Source organism: Schistocerca serialis, chromosome 2 (genome assembly GCF_023864345.2).
Source record: "Schistocerca serialis cubense isolate TAMUIC-IGC-003099 chromosome 2, iqSchSeri2.2, whole genome shotgun sequence".
NCBI lineage: Eukaryota > Metazoa > Arthropoda > Insecta > Orthoptera > Acrididae > Schistocerca > Schistocerca serialis.
The window spans coordinates 803,129,811-803,142,148 of NC_064639.1; the positions used below are offsets into that span (position 1 = coordinate 803,129,811).

A 12,338-nucleotide genomic window follows, 5' to 3' on the forward strand; every position below is an offset into this window, starting at 1 on the left:
TGTGTTAAATATTGTACCAAGTGCACTGAAATAATACATTCATAAATTTTGTCATATAAAATACTATGGGACACAAAGGTTTATGTGAAATATAGCTCAATTCAAAAGTACTGTTCTACCTGTTCCTTTGATCAGTTTATTATTTTGATCTGTAAGAATGTTTCGCAAAAAGACGCAAACACTTCAGTGGTTCACTTTCTAAATAAACATATGTTGAGTGTCTGACACAAATCTTCTACAGTATTTGGGCAAAGAAAGAAAAGTTGGATTAGCAATATACAAAATAAAGCAATCACTGAACCATAACTGACATTTCTTTAACATTGCTCAAGAATGTGAGTATTAAATTAATTAAAATATTTGGCTATGTTTGACGTTTTTCATTGATATGGTTTGAAAGGAAATATTTTCTTTTAGCCATTATATATTATTGTTATATAAAGAATTATACAGTTTACTACATAAGCTACATTGAAAACAAAAAATGTAATAATTTGAATACTGGTTTCTGGATAAAGTAAAATTTCCTCTTGGCCTGAAAAGGGAGAGAATGACATGTTATCGATAAATATTGCATTTTTTCTGATCTGTTTATGCTCACTCAATAATCTGAACAGCAATGAAAAAATAATTATTTATTCAAACCATAATTTGCAGTTTAGTCATCATCAAGAAACACCAATAGCACACGGACGTTCTTTTATCAGACATTCAGCTACAAACAAATCCATCAACACTTATTGTTTATTCTTCAACTTCTGAAAGAATGTACTTGAGACGCAATGTGTTAGTGTAACCAGATCCTGGACGCCAGCCCGCAACAATAACCACTGCACTTCCCTCTTCTACAAACCCTCGTTGCTTTCCGAAGTCGATAGCAAAATCTATGCGATCATTTTGATCTTCAATCCAGTCTTCTTTCGGTTGAGCCTGATAAATGAGTGGTATTATGCCACGGTACAAGTTAGCTTGACGGGCAACTTGTGCATAACGTGTTATGGTAACTATAGGACAGCGAGGCCTGTATCTGGCCACCAAATGAGCAGACCTTCCAGATACAGTCAACACCACAATCATTGCTGCTTTAGAAAGACGCGCCATTTCTACAGCACCTAGAGCTGTGGCATGCATTGGGTCTGTTGGAGGCGCGATATCAAAACTTAGTTCAGTGCACAGCTGTTTCGACCAGACAGCGGCCTCTGCTTCGCGGCAGATTGCTGCCATTGTACGAACACAGACTATAGGAAACTTTCCTTTTGCACTCTCACCTGAAAGCATCACTAGATCAGCTCCATCTAAGATTGCATTTGCCACGTCAGAAGATTCAGCACGTGTTGCTCTTGGGTGACTTGTCATTGATTCCAGCATCTGAGTTGCACATGCAACTGGTTTACCTATTCGGTTACATTTCGCAATTATGGCTTTCTGAGCTAGAAACACTTTTTGTGGTGGTATTTCTATACCCATATCTCCACGTGCGATCATGATGCCGTCAGAAGCTTCGATTATTTCATCTACATTGTCAATACCCTGTTGATTTTCTATCTTTGAAATAATTAAAATACTTTTACCATCCTCTCCTAGTACATCACGTACGTCTTGCACTGTCTGCGCATTTCGAATGAAAGACGCGAATATCATGTCCACTCCTTGCTCCACACCGAAACGAAGGTCAGCTGTGTCTTTCTCAGACACTCCAGGTAGGTCAACAGGAACTCCTGGAAGATTCACGCCTTTACGGCTTCCTAATTTGCCTCCGTTTTCTATTTCACAATGCACTTCGTTACCTTCGATTTGCTTCACAATGAGTGATAAGAGTCCATCATCGACAAAAACTCTATCTCCAGGCTTCACAACGTTCGTAATGTTGTTGTAATCTACGTATACAGAATTAATGTTGCTTGCTTCAGCAAATTCGTCGTTGGTAGTAAGTTTTATTTTTTCTCCTTGGACTAACTCAAGTTCTGCTGAAGCTCCACCTTCGAGGAGACCAGTGCGAATCTCTGGTCCACGCGTGTCTAATGCTATTGCAACAGGCCACCTTAACCCAATACGTCTGCTGTATCTAGCAACAGCTTCACGCACCAGTTTAACGGTATTTGCATGATACTCGTGAGAACCGTGTGAGAAATTCATGCGAGCTATATTCATTCCAGCTTCTAACATTTCATCTAATACAGCAGGCTGAGCCGATGCGGGTCCCAAGGTACATATGATCGCCGTTAATTTTTCGGTAGCTATATCTGATCGTACACTTAAATTTGTCAGATGGTCAAGAATAGAATCTGCAAATGCTGATTTGGTTTGTATAGGCAGGATACCCTCCTCATCTCCTCCTGCTGTGGGTTCACCCTCCATTGCAGTCTCACCACTTTTCAAAATATTTAGTTCTCTTACGATAATTCAAACTGTTACTGACCTGAATTTAATCTCGCCTCAGGAACATCATTTCAGGCAAACGTTATACAATTAAGAGCCGAAACAAGTATTTTTCTTTGATGTTAAGAAACCTCACTTTTATATCATTTGAACATGAATTTTCGTACATTGTTGTTGTATACTAACTTTCGTAGCTGAACTTTCATGTGTCATGTCAGCGATTACTCAACCTTCGCAGGAACTAGAGCGTCAAACTAAGGAGTGTAACAGTTGTAAAATAAGCTGATCCACAGATGTATGAAGCTTTTTGTTTTCAGTTATCTTGTACTTTGTTGTTGCGGATATTTATTTAGTAACTACGTATTCATCACATATATTTTTCATACTGAACTACAGTCGATATTAAGAATCGATATATTTGACACATGAAAGTCTAAAATAAGTGAAAGTCGCCTGTGTATTGCATGGGCGTATACTCGTGTAAGTTTGTTTATGTTGTATCCACGTTTTGAGGAGTTCGTAGGCGAAGATATTAACAGTCGTCACGCGCATTTCCTTGCAAATCAAATTTTCACAGTAAGTTGCCCCCATTTTTATGAATTCTGCTGATGTAATTTAATGTCGTTTCCCTAAATCTATTCAGGAAAATAGAATATTTCCTGTGAAGGAGGTACGACCGAATTTCTTCCCCTCTTTGAGCTATTCCCATGTCCTTAATCTTTCTTTCAAATATTGTGTGTTTCATAGATTGCCATGGCGTTTTCATTTTAGGAGAACGTGATGTACCGTTTCCTAGACCTGTAGTTGCAGAAGACTTAATGGCACAGTACAAACTCATGAGCTGATAATTGACTAATCAATAACGTGTTGTGTGCCGTACATTTAGTAATGATTTACTTATCCACTTTCATTCAATATGAATAATCAGTCATTGATATAGGTTATTTCAATGTAATACAATGCCAATCAATAGGCCAACATATATCTCTTAAGCTACATAACATGCTTTAAGAGGATGAGGGATAGGACGGGTCCTAACCTCTTAAAGTATGCTGTGTAAGATATTGGCAGGATTGCTATATTGGATTGGATGTACGTATGGATTGGCGTTGTATTACCTTGATAAATCCCATATCGTTGTTAGGGCACTTATGCAGTTTAGCAGGTACGGAAAAAATTTATCAATTTTTTTCAAAATTTGATCGATTATAGTCAAATTTGATACGCTGATTACGAATACGATATTTATTTTCGCCCCCAGTCAATTATTTACATCAAAAAAATTGTTTTCAATTTTTTTAAAATTTTTTTTATTTTTCAATATTTTGTCGATATAGTGAATTCTGATGCGCTGATTTCGAATATAACATCCATTTTCATTTTGCCTTGACCGTCGGCGATATCTTCTGCCCGATAAGCGCGGCGCTGCCGATGACGCAACATTGCGTAATACACCAACTAATCAGTATTTTCAAGGCCGCATTCCAAAAAAAAAAAAAAAAAAACTCCCAACCTAACCTCAAGTGGGCTACGCTACAGATCACTTTATTTATGAAAATACAAAGTACAATCACCAACAAACTTTACATATTCACCCACAAAGCTCTCCAAGCCAGATACATTTGGAATGAAAAATTTTTTCCGTACCTGCTAAACTGCATAAGTGCCGTTGTTAGATCTTTTGATGACCAAAGGTGAAGAAATGACGGAGTACGCCACACTCATGTGGCTGATGTTGATATTAATGTATCTTTGTTTTTCTTAACTTTCATAACTGTTACATATCCAGCAGTGGTTGGTAAAATGCTTGTATTGCGATTGTGCTGTGATTATCTGGTACTTAGTTCAACAAATGTATATGTTAAATGAACTGTGAGAGGAAGGTTTAATGGATGTTGATACAGATTGTGTTGGCTAACAAGGAAAATGTCCCATTGCACCCCCATCAGATTTAGTGCTAAAGTGGCCCAGTGGATAGCCCATCGAAAACTGAACATAGTCAAGCACGAAAACAAGGAGAGTGTGTACTGAACTGTGAAAAAAGAAGCAAAATAGAAATAGTTGACGGTCTGAATTCAAGACGTGGAGCATTGAGCGAATTGCATGAACCATAGCGTCGTAGTTGTGTGGTAACGGTATTGGACTGTAAAGTGGGAGATTGAGGTTCAAATCTCCCTCTTCATAGTTGTGAACTTTCCGTCCAGTCATTGACATGTCTTTTTTCTTCTGGAGTCTTGGGAATTGTCGTACTATACATTGGTTGTAGAATATGAGTCGTGGTAAGAATATACACTATGTGATCAAAAGTATCTGGACCCCTGGCTGAAAATGACTTAAAAGTTCATGGCGCCCTCCATCAGTAATACTGGAATTCAGTATGGTGTTGGCCCACCCTTAGTCTTGATGACAGCTTCCACTCTCGCAAGCATACATTCAGTCAGGTGGTGGAAGGTTTCTTGGGGAATGGGAGCCCGTTCTGCATGGAGTGCTGCACTGAGGGGAGGTATTGAGGTCGGTCGGTGAGGCCTGGCACAAAGTCGACATTCTAAAACATCCCAATGGTGTTCAATAGGATTCAGGTCAGTACTCTGTGCAAGCCAGTCCATTACAGGTATGTTATCCACCACTGGCCATGGATTATGAACAGGTACTTGATGGTGTTGAAAGCTGCAGTTGCCATCCCCGAGTTACCCTTCAACAGTGGGAAGCAAGAAGGTGCTTAAAACATCAGTGTAGGCCTGTGCTGTGATAGTGCCATGCAAAACAAGGGGTGCAAGCCTTCTCTGTGAAAACCATGACCACATTATAACACCACTGCCTCAGAATATTACTGTTGGCACTACACAAGCTGGCAGATGATATTCACCAGGCATTTGCCATACCCACACCCTGCCACCAGATTGCCACATTGTGTACGTACTGTGATTCGTCACTCCACACAATGTTTTTCCACTGTAGCAATCATCCAATGTTTATGGTTCAAATGGCTCTGAGCACTATGGGACTTAACATCTGAGGTCATCAGTCCCCTAGGACTTAGAACTACTTAAACCTAACTGATCTAAGGACATAACACACATCCATGCCCGAGGCAGGACTCGAACCTGCGACCGTAGCGGCAGCACGGTTCCAGACTGAAGCGCCTAGAACCGCTCGGCCACACTGGCCGGCACCAATGTTTATGCTCCTTACACCAAGCGTGGTGTCGTTTGATATTTACTGGCATGATGTATGGCTTATGAGCAGCTGCTTGACCACGAAATCCTCCTGCCTAACTGTCATAGTATTTGGAGTGGATCCTGATGCAGTTTGGAATACCTGTGTGATGGTCTGGATAGATGACTGCCTATTACACATTACGACCCTCTTCAACTGTCGGTGGTCTCTGTCAGTCAACAGGCGAAGTCTGCCTGTATGCTTTTGTGCTGTACGTGTCCATTTACATTTCCACTTCACTATCACATCTGAAACAGTGGATCTAGGGATGTTTAGGAGTGTGGAAATCTCATGTACAGACATATGACACAAGTGGCACCCAATCATGCGTGCAGACATATGACACAAGTGACACCCAATCACCTGACCATGTTTGAAGTCCATGAGTTCTGTGGAGTGCCCCATTCTGCTTTCTCACAATGTCTAATGACTACTGAGGTCGCTGATATGGAGTACCTGGTAGTAGATGGCAGCACAATGCACCTAATATGAAGAATGTGTGTTTTTGGATGTCCGGATACTTTTGATCACATAGTGTATGACTGTCACAAGTAAATGTGATGAATAGTGAGAGCAGGTGAGTTGCTGCATTGAGTTCTCTCAAACTGAAAACAGCAAGTAAACAAGTGTGAACTATGTTACAACAAAGGAATTAAAAATTCAAAGCTTACAGAATGACATACTAGAGTCGTGACATGTAGTACTTGTGTAGAACAAATGAGGTACACATGCACCTCGCTGGAGCAAACGGTCATCACACCATGACACAAACACAAAATTAAATACTATAAACAGAGGTTCATATTCCTTTGAAATCCCAATATTGCAAAAACAAAAAGAGAGAAAACAATGTTTTGCAATTATAAGCTCTGCATTATTTCACAGGTCAATTAAGTCATGCTGTAGTAATCCCTGTTCTCAAAATTGATAAGACACATTTAATGTGCTGGATAGCTGAGAAAAAAATATTTCATGGTGTTCGGTCTGGTTGAAGGGGACAGCTTCCCATTGTTTGGATAACTCATTTCATCTACACCTACAGTTGTACTCTCATAATGCAGTTTATGGCGTTGCAACATCCCTTTGAACTCCTCGTTTAATTTTTGTGTAATGCAGTGGTAGTATTGCATCTTATACACCTTCAGAAATTTAATTTTCTTTAATTAGACCTTCTGATAAAAATACAATACTTCGCAGTATTGCGAGGATTAAACATAATTGTTACCTACAGTCATCTGTATCAGCTTATATAGACATGTAAACAAGATTCCTGGCGAAATATTTGAGGGGTAGATTATGGTAGTGGACCCCCCCCCCCACACACACACACACACACACACACACACACAAAACCATAAGTTATATACTGGTGGTTGGCTTATATGTTACAGAGCCAGAGGTCTAGGTTAAGCTGGAATGTTGTTATTATGAACTAAAAAACATGAAAAGTGGGTGGGGGTCAGAAAATGCACACACATCGCCCCCATGCAATTTTATGTCTACATTTAACTGAAAATATTGAAGGACACGAAATAGTGTCAGCTTTGACCAGTGAACCAACTAGTGTAGCAACTCTTTCATACAATTCCATATTTTAATTACCATACTATTGGGACTGTCACTGTTTTTTTGGGGGGGGGGGGGGGTAGTAATTTTGTTAACACATTTAAGCATATTAAAAACCTTACTGCAGTGTAAATATAGTATCTCAGTAGTGATGTAAATATAACTGGACTGTACAATGAAGGATGGGGGGAGGGGGTATAAAAGTTTGTTCATTTCACCAGTTCAATGGATGATAGAAAGAATGTATGCCTGTCACTGCGCAAGTTTGCAAGAACAGGTGGTTTTTAATGCTTTCCAGTAAGATTGGTTGGTTAGTTATTATGTAGTTGTGTTCCATTGATCTGTCTCATGGTAACCACTACAATGTGGAACGTACCAAGTGCATAAGAAAAGCCCACATGAATTAAGGTTTTTTTATTATTATTTTTTTAAAGCTTAATTTGTATTACGTACCCCATTCCCTTAAGTGGCACAAAGTGCATATATTATACCTATAGATTTATTTATTCCTATTCAAGAAGCCATCTGTGGTATAGGAGGAGTTGTCAAGGACATATGGTTTCCATTTTTATTTTGAGCCTATTACTGCTGTATGTAAAACATTTTATTTCATATGGTAATTTATCAAAAAGTTTTACCGGAGCATATTTTACCTCTTTCTGTGCCAAAGATGGTTAAGTATAGGATGGTGGAAGTCTGTGTTTCTTGTGGTATTATAATCATGAAGAATGCTGTTGATTTTAAACTGGTCCATATTGTTGAGAACAAATTTCATTACTGGGTAAATGTACTGTGAGGCTGTTGTAAAAATTCCTAAACTTTTAAACAGATGTCTGCAAGATGTGTAACTATTAGTCCTGCACATTATTCTAACCACTTCCTTTAGAGCACCGAATACTTTTTGCCAAGTGTTGAGTTACCCCAAAATATTATTCCGTATGACATGAGAGAGTGAAAGTAAGTTAGCTTGCTAATTTCTATGTCCTCAAAATTAGCAATTGTTCTGACTGCAAAAGTTGCTTAACCTAGTCGCTTTAGGAGATCCAAAATATGAATTTTCCAATTAAGATTCTCATCTATATGTACACCCAAAAACTTAGTATGTTCTACCCTGGCAACTTCTAGAGTCAACAGAAGCGTCTGATTCCACCTGCCTGCTTTGACACGACTTAATAGTATTGTGATGTATGATGTCACCACATCACGGAGCTTTTGTGTTGGTTTTGTTTGTAGCTGTCGTGTTATATTTGGTGGTGCCCTTTGGTTGAGAATGTGACGTGCTGTGTGTGTGTGGTATTGGGATAATTTTAGTTTTCGTTGTCATTGTGCTAACATGGTTTTGAGTATAGGTAGTTGGTGCGATAATGTGGGTTGTGGAAGGGGTTTCAGCGAGTTATTAAGGTTTTTTTTTTTTTTTTTTTTTTTTTTTTTTTTTTTTTTTTTTTTTCCCCCAGGTCTGATTAGTTTTGTCTTTGTTGTGTGGAAAGAAGTCTCTCTCTCTCTCTCTCTCTTTTTTTTAAATGGATATGACAGTGAGGTTTGAGTGGATCATACCTATGATATGACACCTATTGTGCAGTTTCTGCAGATTTTTGGTATTGTTTCTGAATATGTTAGGTGTCACGTTTGTGGCAACTACATGAGATTGACTAGAGTTCCAGTGGCTTGGACCATGGACGTGTGTATGGGGGTGTTTTTTTTGTGTGTGTGTGTGTGTGTGTGTGTGTGTGTGTGTGGGGGGGGGGGGGGGGGGGCAGTAGCCAACCTAGGTGGTGTTGCTGGAGGCTTTTATTGGTAAGTAATTTTTGTTTTGGTTTTATTCTATAGAAATTGTGATGTTTTGTGTGTTGTATATTTATGTTAGGTCGCTTGTGTTTTAATTGATCTAGTTAATATGGGGTATTTGGGTTTTTGTGTTCTTGGTTTTGGTTCCACTTTTTGGGGTGGTATTGATAGCTGTGGTTGAACTCTATATGTCAAGGGAAATGGCAGATTCCCCTGTTTGGGGTTGTAGGTGTTGGTTTTTTGGTATCAGTATTTGCAGTAGAGCAATATAGGTCAAGGGAAATGTCCGATTCCTATGGTTCTGTTGCTGTAGCAGGATTCTATAATTTAATTTTTTAAAAATATTATTTGTTTTGAGATGGTGCAGTGTTTCTGTATTGTCGTATATGTAGCTTGTTCCCACCCTAAATGCCCAATTCTCTGCATTTGTCCCATTAGTTTCGTTTTATTTTTGGAGTGAAATGTTAATTGTGTCATTTCTGTTTTTGTTCGCGTTTGTTGACTTATGTATGTAATGGCGTCTTTGTCGTCATTTTGTATACACTGGAAGTAGCAACTTCTGTCATATTGATGGTGTCACGGGTCAAAGCAGATGGATGGAATTGGATAATTCTGTAATGCCAAAATATTTGCATTTACTGTCGACTCAAATACCTTGTGTCATAGATGGTATTCGTGCTGTACTTACATATTTTGCTATGGTGTTTCCAAATTTATGTACTTGATTTTTTTTAATGTAGGGGAATTACTTTAAAGTATTTCGGATTTGCCCCCTAAAACAACTGCATGTACAAGGTATATACTTGGTTTGTAATTAGAAACTATAAATGCTCGCTAAATTCTCACCTCATCCTCTGTCTGTAATTTCCTAGGCAGAGTAACATATTTTGCGCAACTAGTGTTCAGTTGCTGGTGTAAGTGGTTTTTCTTTTCAGTTGGTTGGCCTGGATTCCCACCTGAGTTCATCAAATTTCAACTTGGAGGAAAACTAGATATTTGCTGTATTGTCCCACTGTCTTCAGTACGTCAAAATCTCCAGGTAAGTGAAGCACATCTTTTTCTATTGTTGACTTGCATTATAAGGGGCAAAAATTGTTGGCTAGACTGATGCTGGACCCCTTCCCCATGAAATCTGGGTTGTGGTGACAGACTTACATGCAGTGTAGCCCAAGGTCTATGTTAGATTAGAGAATGATTATTTGATACCAGTGAGTGTAAATGCCAAATAAAAGTTTTTGTGACAAATTGGTCTGCAGTGTAGCATAATGTTTACATTTGCCCCATATTTAATGCACTTTTCATTATAAAGTCTAAAGCTGCACTTTGAATTCAGACATTAGATAATGGAAAACCTGATGAGTATTTTGATGTTGATTGTGTACATACATCATACATAAACTATGAAAAATATAGGGAGGGCTCACTACATAACTTTCACTAAATGTTGCTTGAAAGACTTATTTAATCTTAAGCACCCATCTTGGTACTCATACAATTATGAGAAAAAACATTATGACCTCTCGCCCACTCTCAGATGATTGCCACCTAGTGGCATTTTGGTACTTGACCTGACAAAGCAAGTATATAAATGGAGGAGAGAATACTGGGGAATTATTATACTGCTGGATTGAATGGCCCGCAAATGGGGAAATCTGCTGACATAAGCGGCTGGCAAAGGGTAATGTGTTGTGGATCAGCATAAGGATATGAGCGTCTCAGAAAAGGCAAAATAGTTCATGAGCATCCCTGAAAAGTCTGCTTCCAAGGAGTCTGTATTAGTAATTGAAGGCACCATAGCAGCTGTGGCTACATTTACATACCACCTGCATCCCTTCATTCTTTGTCTTTCCAGGTGGTTGTTGCCTTTTCAGGCTGGGTAATTGTCTGTCACAAGACTAGAATCATGCTAAAGTTGTTTGGGGAATGTAACTGTTAAATCATGTTGATATCTTGGCTACTAAATTTGATGATCTGAGCCTGTTGGAACATTTTTTGGGTGCTATTGGGTGTTAGCTTACACCCAAAAACAATGGGCCTGTAATATATGGGAACTGTATGAGCTGTCGTGCCACATACCTTCAGAAACCTGCCAAGGTCTTGTTGAAAAAATACTACTTAGAATTGCTGCTATATGCTGTTCCAAAGGGGAACCATCATGTCATTAAGCAGATGGTCATAATGTTCTCTCTCATCAGTGTAGTTTATAAAATGGATATAAAAATTAATACAAACAGTATTTATTTTTGATGGGAGTATCCCCTTATCTGCCGAAACACACATCTGGATGAGACTGGATATAGAGATTAAAAGTTTGCTTGACTCAAGGTATGTTAAGTCTCATTCCACTTGTCTGTTTCGGTGGCTAGTGAGTGGAAGCTCCTTTCTGTGACATTTAGAATGACTGTGCATGATTTGAATTCTGTATTAAGTGAAACAATGGCATGGGTTGTGTGTCTAACATACTTTTCAGCTACATGTATTTCTGTCTGGTTCTTTATAACATACATTCATTTATGTTGGATTGGAACAGTTCTTGTGTTGTGTGCTGAGTGTGGTGGCACAGTGTTTGACACTGAGCTCTTATTCAGGCACAGTGGGTATGGATCCCTTTCCAACTGTTCAGATTTGATTTTTCTGTAGTTACCTTTAATGGATAAAGGTCGACACCTTGATTGTTCCTTTGATACCAGCATGACCAGTTTCTTCGACGGTTTTGTCCTATTGACCTAGTTCACAATTTTCTAACAGCCTGTTGTTGAGTGCAGATTAATTGATATATTCCTTGTTGTGTGTGTCTGTTTAGGTCGATAAACTGGGTGAATATGCATATCTAACTTGGATGTGCTGTTTCTACTTTCATGCTTGCAACAGACATATACATGAATAGTCTTTGGCACTGTTAACTGTCAAAAATTTGTATGCAGTAAATGGATACCATATTAAAATCTCTAGCCATGCAAGGTTATTTGAACACGTTTGGTGTCTTCCCTGTGATGGCTTCAGATATTTCTAAGTACGTTAAAAGATCATAAATTGGACAAAACAGGGTTCAATTGCTCTGCACTCTGTTTTGTGATCAAAACAAATGTGAAATGCCTTGTTACAGGATGGTCATTGCTGCTATATGTCAGTGGTCTTGTTTGAGTCTGTAAGCTGGGTAAGAATGTGAAGATAAATGATAAAATTGCAAGCAAAAGTGTATCAATTTTCATATAGCAGTTTAAATGAAGTGGTAAATAACTAACCATGTTTGATTTTGCTAAAAAAATAGAGGCCACTTTTAAGATGAACATCATTGTTACAGTGAGGTTATGAAATTTCCCAAAAAAAATACTGCAGTAATGGGTTGGAAAAATTGTAGGCTATGTATTGCAAGATAACAGAAGTTCCAT

The 12,338-nt window shown here is 38.6% G+C and overlaps 2 protein-coding genes across 4 annotated transcripts in view; one reads left to right on the forward strand and one right to left on the reverse strand.

Moving 5' to 3' along the window:
• Positions 1-744: 744 nt before the first annotated feature.
• LOC126456433 (pyruvate kinase-like) lies at positions 745-2,358 on the reverse strand. The gene has a single exon (XM_050092182.1). The coding sequence runs from the start codon at positions 2,356-2,358 to the stop codon at positions 745-747; it is 1,614 nt and encodes a 537-aa protein (XP_049948139.1).
• Positions 2,359-2,796: 438 nt separating this feature from the next.
• The window catches only part of LOC126458049 (uncharacterized), a 74,434-nt gene continuing 64,892 nt past the window's right edge, over positions 2,797-12,338 (forward strand). For 2 of the 3 annotated variants that reach the window (XM_050094845.1, XM_050094846.1), the window contains exons 1-2: positions 2,797-2,955; positions 9,882-9,985. The gene's annotated coding sequence lies outside the window, so the exon portion shown is untranslated. The remainder of the gene's footprint in view (positions 2,956-9,881; positions 9,986-12,338) is intronic. The other variant, XM_050094847.1, reaches the window with a different exon arrangement.